Source organism: Eucyclogobius newberryi, unplaced genomic scaffold (assembly GCF_026437365.1).
Source record: "Eucyclogobius newberryi isolate DKJ021-1_F unplaced genomic scaffold, fEucNew1.0.hap1 SCAF_15, whole genome shotgun sequence".
NCBI classification, from domain to species: domain Eukaryota; kingdom Metazoa; phylum Chordata; class Actinopteri; order Gobiiformes; family Gobiidae; genus Eucyclogobius; species Eucyclogobius newberryi.
In genome coordinates, this window is record NW_027315779.1 from 1551483 (window position 1) to 1572822 (window position 21340).

At 40.1% G+C, this 21340-nt stretch overlaps 1 protein-coding gene and 1 long non-coding RNA gene across 3 annotated transcripts in view; one reads left to right on the forward strand and one right to left on the reverse strand.

Annotated features, from left to right (window-relative positions):
• Positions 1-12642, forward strand: part of gabrg2 (gamma-aminobutyric acid type A receptor subunit gamma2) — a 101316-nt gene extending 88674 nt beyond the window's left edge. Inside the window, exons 8-10 of one of the 2 annotated variants that reach the window (XM_072445691.1) lie at positions 5746-5951; positions 7461-7484; positions 11768-12641. In XM_072445691.1, coding sequence (XP_072301792.1) covers positions 5746-5951; positions 7461-7484; positions 11768-12046 — 509 coding nt within the window. In that variant the 3' untranslated portion in view covers positions 12047-12641. Of the gene's footprint in view, positions 1-5745; positions 5952-7460; positions 7485-11767 lie in introns of both variants that reach the window. The other variant, XM_072445692.1, reaches the window with a different exon arrangement.
• A 3400-nt stretch (positions 12643-16042) lies between these two features.
• On the reverse strand, positions 16043-16402 carry LOC140360485 (uncharacterized). Its single transcript, XR_011926926.1, has 2 exons — positions 16335-16402; positions 16043-16119 (listed from the first exon to the last, which is right to left on the reverse strand). It is a non-coding gene; the product is annotated as an uncharacterized lncRNA (long non-coding RNA).
• Between the last annotated feature and the right edge of the window lie 4938 nt (positions 16403-21340).

Below are 21340 nucleotides of genomic sequence, written 5' to 3' on the forward strand. Positions count from 1 at the left end.
GCATTTCAGACGAACATTTATAGTTCATTTTTAATGTGATTTAAATTGGACTTAGACAGGTACGAACCAATTTATTTTAATGCTGCAATTACATTTGTGGTTCGTGTTTTAAGTCGAGATTCTGTTCACATTTTTAAAAATACCCAATAGCGTTTTCAGAGCACATTAAGAAGCAAACTGCACAGAAACTGAAAAATCACGGTATAATATATAATATATTTCTAGACTTCTAAACTACAGGGTTGGCATAGATAATATAACACGCACAGAGACAAGATATTTTGTTGTGAAAATACCACAACAAAGAGAATCTGCTTTTATCGTGCTAAATTTTGAAATATTGATATATCGTGATTCTAAATTGCTGTATAGATTGTTTTTATTTTACACATTCATTTTGTGACAATGCCAGAATTTGGTGGCTAGTTAAGAAAAAGTAAACTTTTTTTCGTATTTCGCATAAAAGTTTGAGCAGTTTAACAAATACATTCTGGTGCTTTAAAAATGCAAATAGATATAACACATGTACGACAAAACTGCGTCATATCAAACCATGAGGGCCCCTGATTCCCAGCCCTAATCTCTAATCTCTAATTGTAAGAAGCGAAAATCTTAATGAGATCTTTACAAAAAAAAATAAACCTATTATAACGTTTTAGGTCACGCAACAAACAACAAACAGCAGAAAGTCTGGTTTGAGTCTAGTTATTGCAATAATAACCCTAACCCCGCACATCCTCTTGGCTCTAATGTCCCAGCCTCTTCCTGCTAATTATATGACCATCGTGGCTTCCATTTGCTGACACTTTCTCCACATCTATCATTACAAAACACACAGAGGACAATCCAGTTAGCGGCTTCATTTAGTGCCCGGTCTAATCGCTCCCCGCTGTTACACATCAGCAGCTCAAGCCACTTAAACTAGATTTTAAACTCTTTTCTCTCTATCTGCTCCTTAATTTTGTCTTGAACGTTTTTTTTTTCAAGACCATTCGCCTTGCAAATTCCAAAACATTTCATTTGTCCTCAATTTACTTAGATGTATGCTGAAATATGAACACAAGGCCATTACTTCCACCACAACTGCATTTATGAATAGTTCTCGTACTAGCAGTACAACTTTCTACAGTTATGACTACTTACTGCTACTACCTTATACTCTACCTATATCTTATTTAGAGTCAGTTTTACCCAATTTAAAGTCCAAGTTAATAACCTAAAATTACAACTGATGTGTGATTGAATTAAGACGAGACAAACTGAAATCTGTTCAGACATGTTATTTAAAGTATTAACAATTATCATACAAATGTGAACTGCATGTGAAATTAATCCCATAGATAAGATATAATTACCTCCACATGTTTGACGGTTGGCGGGGGCGGGGTCAAACTGATGTCCGTCAGGTTGATCACGCCAACCATCGAAACATGTCAAGCTAATTACCTCAAAAACAATTATACTCGATATTCAAACTTAGCGTAACTTCAAAACAACATTCATGATAGTATCTAAATATCGATATATTGCCCCTAATGAAAAATACTACTACGTATTCGATTTTGTCTTTTTTAATGTCTAATAAACTTTTTCCATTCACATTGTATTCCTCACATTCTCAAAAATGTTCTCTAATCAGGATGAAGACTTTTAATTCAATCCAATTTCATTTTCGAGTGATGTTTTTGCATGATTTAATTTTCTCTCCCCAGAGACAAAACTTCGAAATCAAGTCCGTTATGATTAGAGGGCCTATCGTGGCACATATGTTCTCACGCAGGCCTTAATGAGACATTAATTATGCAGAACATCAGGGGGGACGCAGCGATGCCGCCTCAGCACAATCAGGATGCAGGTGGTGTCTTTGCTGAATGCACAAACAAGACGTGGGGAACAAAAACAGGGCAGGAGTGCGTCTTTTCAGTAAATTCATCAGCCTTGAACTTGCCCTTGGAGCGTAACGGCCGCTCTGTGAAGTTGACTTTTCCTATCTCCTTACTCAGCTTTCCTCGGCGCCTCAAACCTGACCTCCAGTCTCCAGGATGTGATCATTTGTGAGAGCAAAGCAGTGCACACCTGCCCCCCCCAGGCCCGCGATAACGCCACTACTTTGTCCATCATTAAAAGGACTAAAAATAAGATGTTTTGTCTTCCAGCACTGCTGCTAACACTGTTTAGATTTCCACGACTTCCCTGGACTGCAAACGGTTAATAAAGAGCACATTACTTCAGACATCTTAGCCACCGTGAAATACTGTTTCCATTATTGATGGGACCAAAATGCATTATGTATATTGTACTGCATCATGTAGTTTTCCCACAAAATGATTTGAATGGTTCTGTTCTCTAGGGCAAATTCAGTACTTTTATTTATTTATATTATTCATTATTGTACAGTGTGAAAAGAGTATTGCTTAAAACATCTTAGTAGAAGTATAATGGCATAAATAGATATAGAGTGTAAAGTAATCGCAGCTCCACCAGTACTGCTACCACTGGGCTATTACTATTACTACTACTTTTACCATCGTGTCATCTCCGATACCAGTACTTGAGCTTTACTAGAATTAAACAGTTTAAAAGGTTTAGTATAGAAGTTGAGTATAGAAAATGGATGCCAACTGTAGTTTTGACTCAATAAATCATGTCAAATGTAAACAACCAGGATGGATATTTCATATTTTCACACCTAATCCCATCCAAACGAGAGAGAGGTATGAGAAGTATTTAAAAATAAATGAAAAAAGAGTAATTGTCAGATTACTGACTTATTCTAGTTCTTGGTCTAATCTGTATTAGATTGTATTCTGGAGACTTCTAATGTAAAATATAGGACTAAAACAGCTTTTTGTTTGTGTTTCATCATTTGCTATGTATTTATAAGAGAGTAGAACCTTTATCACAAATTAAAGAAGGAAAAAGGGCACAATCACCACATTTTCTATTTTTCTCACAAACTCAGTGCATTTTGGAGCCTAAATGTCATGATCATTACATACAGTAAATACATGTATTCAGTTACTTTACAACACTGCTAAATAAAAGGTTATTCCTGTATTTAAAACGGGCAACAAACACACTGTAACCGCTCTGCAATTGAAGCACTTCATTTGACACTTTCACTCATACACATAATTTATAACTTGCAATTTCCTTTCAAACTGTGCTCTTTCTATGGGGAGTGTGTGTCGGGAGGCAGAAGCATCCAGGTGGTTCAGGACGGGATTAATACCGACAACGGCAACATGATTTATAATCCTTCCACGCTTCTCCTGATATATATAAATTCACCCACAATGCCACGGTTCTAATCTCCGACTGACTGAATTCTTTCAATCCACAATAAATTTAGACATAAATTATCTTCCCTGCGCAAGCTTTCTATTTCTGTAGGAAGTAGGCGGATTAGTCCTCTTGTTGTGGCTCTGTGCGTGCTCATCTTTTGTATTAAACCGAGCTTACGGACATATTTCCTTTTAATGGGTCATGATCCGGTCCGCTCCCCTCATTATTGAAAACACAGATGGATGGATGTATACGGTGGACGTGGTGGAAGGCGCACGGGCTTCGGCAGATGGTGCGTCTAAGAGCGTGGGATAGCCGAGCGCGGGCTAATGGTTGCTAAGGCATGAACCAGTAAAGTGTATGGATCAAGATGATGGGAAAGCAGATGCTCGCTCCTCCCCCAGCGAGGCACAACTGCAATCAAACAACGCCCATTAATCTTCTTATTGATCGTGGCTAAATAAGACAAGTTGCTGCGGTTGTATCATACTGCACTCTATTCTCTATTGAGGTTACAAGAAAACAGAGAGACATATGGTTGTTTTGAGGCTACAACGATACAAGAGAAGATACCCGTACATGTGAGCAGTCCCATGTTTTCACAATGATTACATTTGTACTTGATATCCAATTATTGTAGTTTAACAAGGTCATTTTAATCAAGATTCAAATACATTTTATAACGATAAATATTGCATCTGTACAATAACGGTGTGTATATATCAATAATGATGATAACAATAATGAATACTGCATTATGCAATATTATTATACCAAGTTAATTATTTATACTCAATTAGCAGTGTAAAATAGGTAAAGAAAATGCAGCTTTCCCCTAACAAAGCACAAAAGGTAATTCAATTCTCTGCTAATCAGGGCTGGACTATTAAAATGAATTGTAGTCATATTTGATAAGTCATTATCTCAGTGGTGTGCGGTCAGGGCAATCCAGGCATGCAGTGATTGACCAATAAAATCTAAAATTAGTGTGTGTTCCAACTATATTTACAATATATAATGGCCTCTACAGGTCGCTGGTCATTACTGCGGGGGAAGCTTGGTTCTTCTTCTCCCGTCTGTTACGGTGTTCAGAGGCTCGTTCATGCTCCGCCCTCATAACATGAGCTTTTAGAACCAGAGCGGACAACAGCTTCTTTTAGAGCTCTGCACATGCTCTGAGGACCACACCGCCTCAAACACATAGATCTGAGCTCAAACCACGCTGAATAAACCTGTGTGGGACTCAAGGACGTTTGCAGGTTTTACCCTAACTGAGCATGTGCAGAGGAGAAGCGAAGCAACAGCAGCTGAGGCCAGGTTCATGTTTATAATGATTAGAAGTGATTTGTCATATTTGTGCGCTAATTTGTGTAATAAATTGATCAGAGAACTGAGAGTTTAGCTGAGTAGGGTAGGCATTTGCCCTCACTTTTGCTTGCAGCCCTACTGTTAAAGGTGCCATAACATGCTTTTTTCACGTTTCGTAGTCTATCCTAAGTGTATAATTGATAATAATAAGGGTTGTGCAACACCCTTAACATAATAGTTAAGAAATATCACCCAGACCTTGGACCCCCTCACCAACCCGGAAATGCAAACGGCTTGGTTTGATATTCGTGATAGATATTGATATTGCAAAGAGCAATTTGGCTCCCCCGCCCACCCGTGACGTAGTCTCAGAGCGCGTGTGTGCCCCGCCCACCCGTGACGTAGGCCCCACAGCTGTGTGCTGTAAGCTCCGCGGAGCAGCGCGGAGTGAGTGAGAAAGAGTCTACTTTGAGACTGAATAAAAACATATATATATATATATATATATATATATATATATATATATATATATATATATATATATATATATGTTCTGCGCACGCTGTAGAATCAACACGTGGGGGGGGGATGGTGACGCGTGCTTGCCCTTATGACGCGGTCTTGCCCCACCGCCCGTCAGTTTGGAGATTCGAGGAAAGGAGATAGTCTGTAGTATAGCTAAACACTGCGGGAATCAATCAAAAAAACACTCTGGGTACATATATGAAGCACAAATAGAAATGTAAGAAGGTTAAAAGCTCTTTAAAGTCGATTTTGCATGTTATGGGACCTTTAATATGTATATTTTTTTTAAATATATTATTTCTTCCCACAGGCAGTACACATGTAACGAGCAGGGAGAAAAAAATCCAAGTAATAAAAATTTCACTGCGTTAAAGTTGTATGAGCACAGTCTGTCTTGAGCAGAAATCCTGTTTCCATCATTAATGAACACCTAGTTTCGTCCCACTCAAACTCTGTGTGGACGAACGTATAATGTGTCTGCATCTAACTGTGTACATTCTTAGCAATTGCAGACTTTGAAGAACATGATGATGTTCTTGGAATTGTTGAAATGTATATGTGACTGTCTTGGGATTACTGTCTTTGTCATGCTAAACACCTTTCTTTCCTCTTTCCCTGATTCCATAGGTATCACCACTGTGCTGACCATGACCACCCTGAGTACCATTGCCCGAAAGTCCTTGCCCAAAGTCTCATACGTCACAGCGATGGACCTGTTTGTGTCCGTGTGCTTCATCTTCGTCTTCGCTGCGCTCATCGAGTACGGCACACTGCACTACTTTGTCAGCAATAGGAAGCCCAGCGCCAAGAAGGACAAGAAGAAGAAAAATCCTGTGAGTATCTATGGTGAATGTCTCTTTCCACTGCTCATTATTGCCGCAACTTAAACCCCACAATGTCTCGAATGAAGCCTCTTGAACAAAACCTCTTGGTCGAAGCTTCTTGACTGAAGCCTCTTGGACGAAGCATCTTGGTCAAAGACTTTGGACGAAGCCTCTTGGATGATGCCTCTTTGACGATGCCTCTTGGATGATGCCTTTTGGAAGAAGCCTCTTGGACGAAGTCTCTAGGACTAAGCCTCTAGGACTAAGCCTCTTGGTCAAAGACATTTTTTTGAAGCCTCTTGGACGAAGCCTCTTGGACGATGCCTCTTGGACGATGCCTTTTGGATGAAGCCTCAAGGTCAAAGTCTCTAGGACGAAGCCTCAGGAACGAAGTCTCTTGGTCAACCCTTTTGTACGAAGCCTTTTGGATGAAGCCTCTAGTACCAAACCTCTAAGACGAAGCCTCTAGGATGAAGACTCTTGGACAAAGCCTCTAGGACAAAAACTCTTGGAAGAAGCCTCTTTGAAGGAAACCCCTTTGAAGGAAGCCTCTTGAACAAAATATCTTGTTGTGTAGCTCACCTGGACAATTCAGGGTTTGCAAACCTTTTTTTCTATACATTTTAGGTGCTAAGAAACCCCAGACTATAAAGTGTTATTAAAGTTTCAAAACTTAGAGAATTGACTTGTGCGACAGGGAGAATTGAGATAGAACTTGGGGGCGAGAGTGTATAAATGGGGCACTCGGGTCGCAGCAGCAGCTTCACACTCCAAAGTGGCGGTGGATGAATGAATGAATAATGAGGTTCGCCACGATGTCCTCTCTCTGGGTGTTTCTTGGGACACAGAGGGGACAAAGTATGCAGAAAAATGTGGAATTTATTTTGGATTTTCATGAATAGTTCAATGTGCCAGACGTCCAGGAGCGATGTGAATGTTGCACCATATTTTAGGAGAAAAATTGTATCATTTCAACACAGACGCACCATCTTGGCTCTTATTGGCCCGCTTCCCACAGATTTATTGGTTTGGTCATACACACTTGGACCACTACATTAAGGCAAACTATGCAACTTCATATTTATCGCATTATATTGTAGTTAGCCAAACATGAAACTGCTATATAGATTGCTTTCTTACGCAATTTTGTGACAACAAAATGGAAAGTTGAGTCATACTAGTACTGTAATACTGTACATTTCGATACAAACATCTCTACAAAGATATTTCACATACACTAGATATGATATGATATGAAATGTGTTAATTGAAATAAAGTTGAAGCGGTCATAAATGTATTCATGTCTTAAACGTACAGTATATGGTGTATGCGTTACATTTCCCGTCATGCATTTCTGTATTTTCACTATTAAACCTCAGTGCTATCTCTGTCTTTTTAATTTACATATTCTAATAGTCCAATCTATCTACATTGTCTTCATTTTGAGTTTCTTCTTTCTAACGTGTCTTCTTGTTTTCGGTTAACTTTCATTTTCTTGTCTCCTGTCTGGATTAAAGCTCCTGCGGCTCTTTTCCTCAAAGGTATAATATTGCCCGTGTCTGATGCATGTGTCTGCTGCATTTTTGAGCTTTTCCGAGCCCCGGCACCTCACGGCTTCACTGTTCGGACAGCCCGGCCCCGCCCTCTTTCTCTCCTCCAATATCCACACCCGCACTCCTAACCTAACACACTAACTCACCCGGCGGGGATTCAGTGGGGCTGTTTGCAGTGTGCACAGTGCAGAGGCAGCTGTCCAGACGTACTGACCTCAGGCTGTTCAAATCCCGGTCTTCCTGTTGGTTCTTGCTCCCTCTGCCCTGTTTCACTCGTTTTGTTCTCGTTGTTGTAACCACAGCTTTTTGCTCTTCTTTTCCCCGATTTTGTCCCTGCCACTAAATCTGCAGATGTGGACAAATCTGTGCATGTGTGTGTTTCGATGCAAAAGAAGAAAAAGACAATTTCCACTTAAACGTCTTGAAACTGACCAAATCATACACAAAAAAGAGAATAAATGGACAAAAAGTAGGATGTGTAATTGTGATTTGACAGAATTATATTGGTAAAAACAAAAAACTTATATCATGTTGTTATCAAAGCAAGAAACAAAATTTTTTCTGAATAAAAGGCATTTTTTTGTGATTTGTGAGTTATATTGAGATAAATTAGACCCGTAAACCTCTTCACATGTTCAGTTTTGTGAATAAAAGGAATTACTTGTTTTAAAGTGACAAAACAAAAATCTAATTGGTGACCACATTGTTGGATGGGTAGAAGATGCTAAATTCATTGAAAAACAATGAAATATTTGTAGTTTTGTCCATTTCATGTCTGTAGCTTTGGTCAGTTCCCAGTTCTTTGTGTGAACATTTGTTCTTTTTCTTCCTTTAATTGAAGCACACCCACTTGTTTGTCCACGCCTGTTGCCGTTTTGTTGGGCTTCTTAACCTGACACTTCCTACAGAGTCAGCAGAGCCTTAACAGACTGAAACGGACAACCACAATGCACTGGGGCTAACTACACTCGCTGGGTCCCATTCATGAGATTACCCTACGTCGTAATCTTGAGAGGAAATGCCCATGTACGGCGACAGCTAACCCGTGGCTAAATTTATACCACATGACGAGATAATCTGCTTTCGCATGCACAGGTTCGGGGATTGCACTTAAGGACTCTCCGAGCTCGAAAAGGTTGTCTGTTTTCAGCCGGTTAAAGTTGACAATGCCACTGTCTTGTATGGTTTTGTTTTCTAACCTTTTTCTTTGCTAACACTGGTTGTCACAGCCCAGTTTGAAATAACGGCTACATTTTTATGCGCCTTCTGCTTGAGCTTACACATTTTTTGGTGGCACCGATCCCCCCTTTGAAACTGACTCATAACCTCCTTACATGGCTATATTTTAACCTATTTCAAAAGCATTATTATGTTTCTATTTCGTGTTGGTTATGCACCGTTTTCAAAGGGAAATTATTTATATATTTGCAGTAGTGCTGGGCAAGTAATTCTGGTTAATTTACTGTTGCTTTTGATGCTTGTTTGAAGATGCATGCTACAATGCTTAAACGTAGAACACTATGGCCTATTTGAGTTTTTTGTGCATGGCCATGATACAACTGGAATTGTAGGGGAAAGCTCAAGAAAATGACATTGACCTATGTTGTATTTGTCATTTAAACTATATTTAGATGTAAAGGATTTATTTCGTATAGGTTATTTTCATGCGTAAATGTAAGTAAGCTGCAAATACTATGCCAAATATTAGTGTTTGATGTAGGTTATTCTGGTAATTTTAAAGATGTTTTCCTATGCGTTCGTAAAACACTGACATATATCTTAATAAATGTTACAAAATTGGTGTCACTAGCCTTGACGGGAGTAAATGAGACAACAAAATAGCACTTTTTATCATAGACATTGATAGACGGTCTTTTAAAACAACAAAACTTAAAGAATACCTTACCGCTGTCACTTTTTAAAATCTAAAGAAGGTGCAAAGTTTCATGGGCTGAACTTTAGACTCCACTGTCTTTTGAGAAATGATGAGTCTGACACTAGGATTTATCAGCGAGGTCAACCAAGCCACCGCTCTGCCAAAAAGAGATGACAAATGCAATCTGCCAAACTGCCCCAAGTCCAATTTGTGCAAAGGTGTCATGGCATGTAGAGATAAAAGAGCAAGAAAACACAGGATATTTGTATGCGTTTAGAATAGTCAGATTTCTCATGGGGATAAGCAGTTGCCATACTGTTGGCAATACTTTTATCAGATTCACAGGTGTATATAATATAGAGCAATACCATACCCGTAATATGTCTTATTTACAATCACAGGTTACTAATGACATTTAGTGCCGTTTCATGCCACTGATGCTTTCGCACCTTTGTGTAAACACATTAATTAGATTTATGGCTTTATACTTCCCAATAAAGTGTTATTTTTGGCTCTGGTTTACCTTGCCTTTATGCTAACTCCCACACTGTGTCTCGAATGTAGGTCAGAGCATAATATATAAAATCTATGTAGTTAATAATAGCGTTTTGCTGACTCACACCACCACATAACATGATTGTTTTTGTGTTTACAACAAAGTGCCTGTGGGCTCCTGTTTTTTACAGTGTTCTTCACAACTGTTCCAAATGTTTTGTTAATCATAATTGAAAGCGAAATGGCACTGCCCAGCACTACCTACAAAGGTACGACAAAATGAAGATGATTAAAATACACCAAATATTGTTTCTGTTGCTGCCAGCAAGGTCCAAACCCAAAGGTGTAATTTGTTTCTGGTGGCTTATGGGGGCTACACCTTTGTCAGTGGGCCCTCACTAATTACAGCCATAGGTGCCACTTACCAGGCTATTTGTGATTTCATGACATTAAAGGGATCCTCCTGTGAGTGCAAGGTGCAAATTGCTTTTCAAGATGGTAATGATAGAAAACAAGGAGGGGGAGTGAAGGTGGCAGCATAAACTAACTGAGAGGGAGAAGAGGTCAGTTACATGCAAAACTCTGGGTCCGACTTGGAAGTGCAAGTAACTGTCTGATTGTTTTTCTAATTGAGGTCTTATAGTAGCAGTTTGTCTGCTTAGGCTTCAAACATCAGGATTTAGTGTCTGGGGGCTTTTATGGGCTGACAAGGTGCATTCTGCAGAGTTCAGCACCGGACAGCGACACATACATAGACCTATAGATGTTCCAAGGCCACTAACAGATGCCTGTGGGGGAAACAACACATTAATGACAATGTAGAAGAGCTGCTTTGTCCTTAACATTTTACTAATAACAAGAACAGATGTGAGCTTTCTGTCAGCACATCTTTCAACATCTACAGAACATGTACTTTTCTAAGGCAACGCCATGTCAACGATGTCTGTTAAGACCCCAGTTGTGGCTTAATTGTGCTTAAAACACACACTGCACCTGACTATGCCCCCCACCATGACCTGTTGCCAACTGTATCTACAGTATGAGAGACAATTAGTCATGCTTTTACAGCATTTAAAAAATATTTGAAAACAGAGTAATCAAATGTATTTATTTTCTTCATTGTCTTTGTTTCTTTGAAGGACACATATTATGCCAAATTAACTTTTCCAGCGTTTAATCATGTGCTAACCTTGCTCCCTCATCAAAAACATATCTGGAGTAGAATTTTGTTTCATTCACGCTAGTTTGATTAATTCTGGTTAGAAACGTCAAAAACATTTTGTTCTGAATCTACTTGATAAAGTTTCTCGATCTGTGACGTGGCTCCGAGACACTTTTCTGCTGTTTTTAAGTCCCTAAATCAATCCAGGACTGTAATTTGCTCCCGTCTAATCACAATCAGTACAACTGCATACTGTTTATCTTAAACTGTGACTGCAGCCAGTAGATGGCACCAAAACTCAGTTAGTTCTGCGGGAAACAGCAGAGATCCATATGTTGTTGTTTTTGTAGGTCTAAAATATGAGATGAAGAAGGTACTCCAGAGCATGTTTAAAGGCAAATAACAATTCAAATAATGCATAATATATATTCTTTAATGAGATTTTTGTTGGCTCAAAACAATTGCAAATAAATAAAAAATGATGCCACCAATTCTGTATGTGACCTGGTGTCTGCAATTCTGTCTATTCATATTGGAGGAATAATTGAACCTCATCCAAGACATTTACAGGCCAATTTGGTCACTGCCAAAATATGAGATATAATAGAAAAAGAAACAACGAGATCTTCATTTTTGGTCAATACCATTCAGATTTACATACACACCACAGAATTAGCATCAAGACTGAAACGGAACCTTTCACAATGCCTCTTACCACTCTCTCGTATTCTCTCCCAGACGCCCACGGTTGACATTCGCCCGCGCTCCGCCACTGCCATCCAGATGAACAACGCCACGCACATGACCGAGCGGGACGAGGAGTACGGCTACGAGTGCCTGGACGGGAAGGACTGCACCAGCTTCTTCTGCTGCTTTGAGGATTGCCGCACGGGCGCATGGCGACACGGGCGCCTCCACATCCGCGTCGCCAGAATAGACTCGTACGCTCGCATCTTTTTCCCCACCGCATTCGGCCTCTTCAACCTGGTTTACTGGGTCTCCTACCTTTACCTCTAGGGCTCAGGCGTCGATATGTAAAGCCGCGCGAGTCGGTGTCCATTTGGTTTTTGTTCTTCGTTTTAACGCGCCCCGTCCCGAGCAAGCAAATGGACTTTCAGAAGGAAGCAAAAATTGACTTGGTTTCAAACTATTTTATGTTCATTTCACTTCAGTTCCACTCAATGTAAGTTGTATTTAAAAACGAACAACTAAAGACACTGCGAATCTTGTAGCATTACATCTTAAACGGCATGAACTGGTTTTAACGATTGTTGTGAGAATATTGTTGTATGTGGAGTAACATTTATAATTTTATGGGGATATTTACAGATTTAATTGCTGCTTTTTTGTAAATCATACATTGTCAGTATTTTAAAAGCAATTCCGATCAATAGGGACAAGTGTAAACTTATTTTGGGGCCAGTATCACAAAAGTGGTGGATCAGACGTTTTATTGTTAACAGTATAGTCAACAAGCCTTTGACATGCGGTCTAAGAAGTATGTGGACTTCCCTCTCCCCAGATGCTTCCATTGAGAAAACATAAGGTGCATTTACATTTGTGCTGATTTGAGCCCAGTTTAGTCCTGATTTAGACCAACTTTGATCTTGTTGTAGAATCTAATCCTGGTCTCCAAGTTTATTTTCAAGTTTTGCCCTAAGCAATGTGAAGTGGGGGAATGTACTCATAGTCCCTCTAATCTAGTTTGTACAAAGTTAATATTTTCCAACTTATAACATGCCCTACCCAAGACTACCTTCTAAACATATCTAGACTTTGAACTCTAACACAGGGGTGTCCAAACTTTTCTCATTGAGGGCTTAAAGTACGTGCAGCGTTGGGTCAGACGTTTTAAAGTGCAACCACATGTCATATCTAACACTGGATGTTAGATATTATAATTCTCTACAATTGTCAATGGTAGAGAATTATAAAGCGGCAGAAGAAAATTGGATAATGTGGGCCAAGTCACCTAGAAAGCCTTAGGGCCGCATTTGGCCCCAGGTGGTCGTTTGGACACCCCTCCTCTAACCCTTTACAATGTGACTCCACTTTACATATCAAGGACAACCTCTGAGACCATTCATTCTTAGAGTCAGCTTCTTTAATCTCCAAATAGATGCGGTCACAGCCACAGCCGCTTTCACTGGCCACATTAGAATTTCAGGCCAACTTATACTTTTGTGAAACTGGCCCTTTTTTTTAGCTCATTGTCGACCAACAACCCTGAAGCACTTTAAATATCAAACGCTGGGATTCACTCTGGTTTAGCACAATTCAACATCATCCACAAACGGTCTGATGCATTTCATGGACTCCTCTGGACAGACAGTGTAAATATGTTATTATTACACGCATAGTGGTTTACATTTATTGCATGCATCTCTTCAGGCTCAAAAAACAGACAAACCACATTTTATTATTATTTTTCCAATTATTTAAACATAAAAAATGGCTCTACCTATTCTCACTGAGCATTTATAGAGGTAAGTGGTCTAAAATACGGTTGTTTTTACAAATACTGGTGGAAGAATGATATGAGAACATAAAATACATAGTCATTTTATGCTTTCAGCCATTAGCGTACAGACAGCAGCACTGACCTCTCATCTTCTGTTGTTTCATTGTTAAAAGCATTTACATAATACACTTTATTATGCTTATGCAACCTTTTTGTTTACAGGAAATGTGGCATTAAAAGGTATTAGCATCACCAAATGATTAAAAACAGTTATCAAAAAGCACTTTTTCCGTAAAACCACAGTAGGCCTGTTCCTGTCTCTCATAACTGTTTTTTAAAGTGGGACTAAACACTCAATCAACCTTCTTGCAACTAAATGATGCACTTGGTGTTTTAGTAGAATGTTTTGCTATAATTAGTGCAAAGTTTGAAGATTTCTAGTCTAAAACTGTCAAAAAACAAATGTGTGCTGCCACCTATGGTCAAACTCTGCCACTGCATTTTAAGAGTCATGATAGGCTCACATTCATTGGGCGGAGTAGCGTTGTCTAAAGTGTCAAAAATTAGATACTAATCAACACTAAAACTAGTATTGAAACTATATAATAATTCATCTACACACAAAAAATCACTTAAATAAGACAGAATTTGACTTTTCCTGAATAAGTTTAGAGTTTAGAAATAATGTAAGACCACATGGAAACATGAATGAAACTACTATTATTTTGTGTTGACGCCACTATTGTTTTGTGTTGAAACCAGTATTATTTTGGTATAGAGTAGCAAGCCTTTTTATTATTAAAAAAAAAAAATGGTTTGAAATGTCAGTATTGTGACAGCTGCAATGTGGTTGTAGGTGACTTTATGCATTTAGTCCCACTTTAATGTTGCTCAATAGTTGGTTATTTGCATTTAACTCAAAAGTAATATTCTAAGTTGTTCTTATTTGTAACTATTTGACAACCAATACATCACAATAAACATATGAATGCATAATATAGTGGCCAAGAACACGCTTTAACCACCAACTTTCAGGTTCGGCTTTAATAATTTCACAATCAAAACCATCCACAATATTCTTATTTTAGAACAATTCCAACTATTATTATGAGTTCACAGAGCTGGACGTGATACAAGACAGACCCTAACCCTAACCCAGACTGCCAGTCAGTAGATTAGGTATGCCTTACTACTACAGTACTATTTTGTTTCCTGGCTTTTGCAAATCATCATCACTTTGAATGTAAAAAAAAACAACATCCAGTGTCAAGATACTGGGTCATTATCTACACCAGAATTTATTTTATTTTATTTTTTCCTTCGCAAATGCTCTGGACGCTGCACGAAGAGACCGGAAAATGCGTCCAACTCCAACAGAATATAAAGGCAACCAGGAGTGTTCGAACGCCATTCTATCAATATATGTAAATCACCGCGCTTATGTACATACAGAAATATGGGGAAAAAATACTATTGTTAAAGCTGTAACCCTTTGGGACTTTTATAAAAGGGTATATATTTTGTAATTTCCACATTGTTAAAGTATTGCATCATATTAGTTGAGAATTGTATAATGCTAGACTCAAAACAAGGGCAAAAGGGTATTTATTTATTTACTTATTTATTGATGGAATATTTATTTTTTGTCGAGAGAAACTTGTACTTATGTTCACTGAAGTATAGCCCCTGATTTAAAATAACAAAAATACTCACCGAATGCTGTCACCATCATCGATGAGAAAACTTGTGTCAATGGCGCTTGAACTTATTTATCTCGTGCGTTATGTTGTTATCAATGTACACTAACTACTACTGCTTTCACTATACTGTTAGTTCTGTCTGAGTTTAGCAAGTTAGTCTATGTTCAAAGTAGTTCGCTTTATAGACATACTTTTTCAGGGACAAAAAACAGAAGAACAATAACTTCTTGACCGCTTGTCACAATAGTTTTATTCCACCTTTTCTTTTGTTTGTTTTTTAATAATAATAATTGTCAAACTGGCTTTTTTTCCCTTCCCGATCTCTTCTCCTGGGTCCCGTTGCGAAGCGTCGTTAGTCTAAACCTGTCTGAAGTATTCGCAAATAGTATCACTGGATGTATGTAACTATGTGTACTATTAGAGTGGTCATCATCCCGTGTAGTAGAAGTCGAGAGTCGGTTAAAGTGCCAAAAAAATATCAAACATGCAACGTTTAATGCCACTATAACACCATTTGTGAGTATTAAATGGAACAATAATGAAGAAAAAAAAAAAGAAGCATAAATATGCAGCCAAACTAGACTCTTATTTTGAAAAGTGTCGGGGCCGTCGTTGCTTTAGAGAGAAGACATTTTGTGTGGACGGTTATGTAAAGGTGTGTTCACGTTTTATTGGGCTCATAGGACCAAATGTGTTTAGTTAAAGGTGCATTATACAGCTTTTCTGGGAGAGGTCCAGGGAGTGGATATTGCTTTGCTGGGAATGTTCCACAGGTAAAAAACGTCTTGTATTTATTCAATTACAGATGTTTTTAGGGCAAACGATACCTTGAAAACAATGTCTTTGTTCATGGTCATTGTTAAGGGTCTTTAAGGTGCAGGTATCATAAAGTGACACCAAAGTTACAAAATACTCCTTTGATTTCTGGACTATAAGTCGCACCAGCCAAAAAATGCATAATAGAGAAGAAAAAGACATACATAACTATGCACTGAAGTATGAAATGTAGTTGCAAGTGTGAAAATAACAAAGAATTTCACATATAAGTGGCTCCGGTGTATAAGTATATAAGTATAAATATAAGTATAAGTCACACCCCGACCAAAACTATGAAAAAAGGTGCCACTGAAAATACGGTATGTACAATTTTGACAGAAAAAGTGGTAGTTTCCATTTGCTCTTAGCTTTGGAATGAAAAAAGAGAGAGTGATACAAACCACTATTTCTAAGGACCTTTCCCATGTATTATAAAGTATTTATTGGAGTTTATGGAGTTAGAGTTGAAGTCTCTCTTATCTTCCTAAAACCAGATGAGCAGATCTTTTCTCTTCTTATTGATGCGCTGCCTCCTACAGAACGTGGCTGTCACTGCAAGTTGTTTTAAGTTTCTATAAAGTCAACGCGAGTTAGACTTGTGGTCAATAAAGTGTGAACACGTCTAGAATGTCTTTAGAAAGTATTATATCTGTCGAGCCTTCAATGATTTCTGTGTTTATTTAGTTGCTAACATCCATTCTCTGCACATGCATAACTACTATTGGATTGCTGCAGTGTGTTTCTATGCAGTAGTGTGCATGTCACATTTCTTGCTTGATAATTTAACGTTCAGTTTTTATTTTGGCATCAACAAACAGTATAAACTGCACATGTAGATATTTTCTTTTTGTTCTGAATATTTTCTTTCAAATAATGTGCCCGGATTGCAAAGCTGTTTTCATCCAGTCTTTTGCCATCTCCGTCTCTTTCTTGTACAAAAGGGCACTGGTGAAGTCCGTTAGGCTCTTCATACTATACTAAATGTATTGAAAAAATCCTTTTCATAAGGGAATTGCACATAGCTGTGAAATTTTACAATAAAACAACTGCATTTATCGTCTATGAGTTTATCCTTCATTACTTTACGACCAAGGACACATCTGACAATTATTCTGGTGGAATAATTCAGCGGACGGGGCTGGAGTCGCTTGAGGGTTTATGTAAATGTTTTATGGATATTTTAGGAGTGCACCAGTGATGAAGAGGAGATGAATCATGCAGATGTTACTGAGGTGTAGAGAGTGGGTGGACCGAGCAAAAGTCTCATCTGCAAGTAAATGGGCAAGTATTTGTACAGCACAATGTGTACACAGCGCTGTTCAAAGTGCTTCACATCAAACGGAAACATGTATTAAAATCACAAAACAGATTAAAGCATTAACAGTCATTGCAGAGGAAGAGAACAGATCAGATACTGTCAGTCATCATGGGCCTTGTTTAGCTCGATTACACAAACTGCAGTACATTCAGTATGTACGGGACGAATGTTTTAATTTACAATTACAATATGTATGAAAAACACCCTCGAAGAGTACTTTTATTCAAGTTTTGGTTTTCAAATACAACCGGAAAGCTTGATTTGTAGATTATGGAATGAAAAGTATGATTTTCAAACATTGCAGATCCTCAGTGATCGCAGGTGTCAAACAGCAGCGGTGGGACTCGGCGAAAGGCAGTGTATGCGGGACATTCCACCACATTCAAGCTGCAATATATGTTCAGCACTTCTTATAAAACATGTTTTTGGAAGGTGGAAGGAAAGTAGAATATCTTGAAAGAGCTCACATTTACATTGATTCATTCGGATTCAAACCCACAATGTCGCTCCTTAGAGACAGAAAATGAACCACTGCCACTTATATGAACTTATATGCACCTCTACAGAAAGTCACTTTTACTGTCTTGCATTATTCATTTACTCCTCAGTTTCCCTGGGGTCAACGGCGACTGCCGATCTGGATCTAGATCCTACGTCCAAAAATCGAACCCAGTACATATACAAACTTTCTCACAGACACAATATAAATGTTTTATTTAAGGGGAGACTCGACTCCTGGAGGTTTCAGATTCATCCTTCCGGTCGTATATAATAGTGTTGTGAAACCCTGGAGCGGGAGACGCTCGGGGCATTCTGATGCTTGGGGGTTTCAGCTCTCAACATAAAGCCTTTCACATACATTTTCCAATCTGCACCATAAGATATTTTATTATTGTATTTAATCATCTTTTTACGTGACATTTTGACTTAAAAGACAACTTTCTCAAAAAGCCTTTTCATAAAGATCAGCCCTTAAAGTAGCACCGACACAAACTTTTTACAATTTTTACTACGATTTTGAGGCCTGTCCCGATGGATTTGTTGGATAATCTATCTCTTTACCTGATTTAAAGTATTTCACTTATTATTTAAGTAATTAGAATCAAGTTTACTCAAATACTAAAGACGATATTCAAAATCCCATCCGTGCACACAAATATTTGTTGTATCTAACTAAAGCTTGACATTTAAACCTGGTTCTGTCCATTTTTCAATCGCACATGCCAAATAGGTGCAATTTTGAGCATTTTTACTGACACTTATTTTTATATGAAAGCAAATGATGACATGACATGAGAACGATTCAAATTGAAATCTCTTGAGTTAAGATTTATTTTCTCATCCACCTGTAGTGTCTCACCTTTTGTTTAACCTTTGTTTTACTTACAAACCGTACCAACATTTACAGATATTTCAGTTTTGGACCTGCAGATGTGTGCGACTCTCAAACTGCTCCTGCCACTCGCGCAGTTGTCCTAACACACCTCCCATTCCTCCTCCTGCATCAGATCATGACGTTTAGACCAAGAAAAAGCATGTGAGGACGTGCGTTCAGGTGAAAAAGCATGTGAGGACGTGCGTTAAGGGGAAAAAGCATGTGAGGACGTGCGTTCAAGGGGAAAAGCATGTGAGGACGTGCGTTAAGGGGGAAAAGCATGTGAGGACGTGCGTTCAGGGGAAAAGCATGTGAGGACGTGCGTTAAGGGGGAAAAGCATGTGAGGACGTGCGTTCAGGTGAAAAAGCATGTGAGGACGTGCGTTCAGGGGAAAAAGCATGTGAGGACGTGCGTTAAGGGGAAAAAGCATGTGAGGACGTGCGTTCAGGTGAAAAAGCATGTGAGGACGTGCGTTCAGGTGAAAAAGCATGTGAGGACGTGCGTTCAGGGGAAAAAGCATGTGAGGACGTGCGTTCAGGTGAAAAAGCATGTGAGGACGTGCGTTCAAGGGGAAAAGCATGTGAGGACGTGCGTTAAGGGGGAAAAGCATGTGAGGACGTGCGTTAAGGGGAAAAAGCATGTGAGGACGTGCGTTAAGGGGAAAAAGCATGTGAGGACGTGCGTTCAGGGGGAAAAGCATGTGAGGACGTGCGTTAAGGGGAAAAAGCATGTGAGGACGTGCGTTAAGGGGAAAAAGCATGTGAGGACGTGCGTTAAGGGGAAAAAGCATGTGAGGACGTGCGTTCAGGGGAAAAAGCATGTGAGGACGTGCGTTCAGGGGAAAAAGCATGTGAGGACGTGCGTTCAGGGGAAAAAGCATGTGAGGACGTGCGTTCAGGTGAAAAAGCATGTGAGGACGTGCGTTCAGGGGGAAAAGCATGTGAGGACGTGCGTTAAGGGGGAAAAGCATGTGAGGACGTGCGTTCAGGGGAAAAAGCATGTGAGGACGTGCGTTCAAGGGGAAAAAGCATGTGAGGACGTGCGTTAAGGGGGAAAAGCATGTGAGGACGTGCGTTAAGGGGAAAAAGCATGTGAGGACGTGCGTTCAGGGGGAAAAGCATGTGAGGACGTGCGTTCAGGGGGAAAAGCATGTGAGGACGTGCGTTAAGGGGAAAAAGCATGTGAGGACGTGCGTTAAGGGGAAAAAGCATGTGAGGACGTGCGTTAAGGGGAAAAAGCATGTGAGGACGTGCGTTCAGGGGAAAAAGCATGTGAGGACGTGCGTTCAGGGGAAAAAGCATGTGAGGACGTGCGTTCAGGGGAAAAAGCATGTGAGGACGTGCGTTCAGGTGAAAAAGCATGTGAGGACGTGCGTTCAGGGGGAAAAGCATGTGAGGACGTGCGTTAAGGGGGAAAAGCATGTGAGGACGTGCGTTAAGGGGAAAAAGCATGTGAGGACGTGCGTTAAGGGGAAAAAGCATGTGAGGACGTGCGTTCAGGGGGAAAAGCATGTGAGGACGTGCGTTCAGGGGAAAAAGCATGTGAGGACGTGCGTTCAAGGGGAAAAGCATGTGAGGACGTGCGTTAAGGGGGAAAAGCATGTGAGGACGTGCGTTCAAGGGGAAAAGCATGTGAGGACGTGCGTTCAGGGGGAAAAGCATGTGAGGACGTGCGTTAAGGGGAAAAAGCATGTGAGGACGTGCGTTCAGGGGAAAAAGCATGTGAGGACGTGCGTTCAGGGGAAAAAGCATGTGAGGACGTGCGTTCAGGGGAAAAAGCATGTGAGGACGTGCGTTCAGGTGAAAAAGCATGTGAGGACGTGCGTTCAGGGGGAAAAGCATGTGAGGACGTGCGTTAAGGGGGAAAAGCATGTGAGGACGTGCGTTAAGGGGAAAAAGCATGTGAGGACGTGCGTTAAGGGGAAAAAGCATGTGAGGACGTGCGTTCAGGGGGAAAAGCATGTGAGGACGTGCGTTCAGGGGAAAAAGCATGTGAGGACGTGCGTTCAAGGGGAAAAAGCATGTGAGGACGTGCGTTAAGGGGGAAAAGCATGTGAGGACGTGCGTTAAGGGGAAAAAGCATGTGAGGACGTGCGTTCAGGGGGAAAAGCATGTGAGGACGTGCGTTAAGGGGAAAAAGCATGTGAGGACGTGCGTTAAGGGGAAAAAGCATGTGAGGACGTGCGTTAAGGGGAAAAAGCATGTGAGGACGTGCGTTCAGGGGAAAAAGCATGTGAGGACGTGCGTTCAGGGGAAAAAGCATGTGAGGACGTGCGTTCAGGGGGAAAAGCATGTGAGGACGTGCGTTCAGGGGCGGGAGGGCGGAGCACGGACCCTTCCCGCCTCTTCACGCCGACATCAGCGCTCCGCCGGAGAGAGCCGCACCCGGAGCATCATGTGAAACATCATGGAGACGGAGCGAGCGCGTGAGCAGAGGACGGGATGAATAATGCGCACGGATCAGGCCCGAGTTTCACAAGTTTGCTCGGCTGTTTTCATCATGCGGCGCGATGGAGAAAAACCAGCGCGCGTCTCACAGATGGAGGAAGATAAAGGAGGTTTTCTGGGCGATACGACGTTGTAACTGCAGTTTATTCAGAAGGAGCACAGAGCCGCGTTGTAGCTCACCAAGTATATGTTA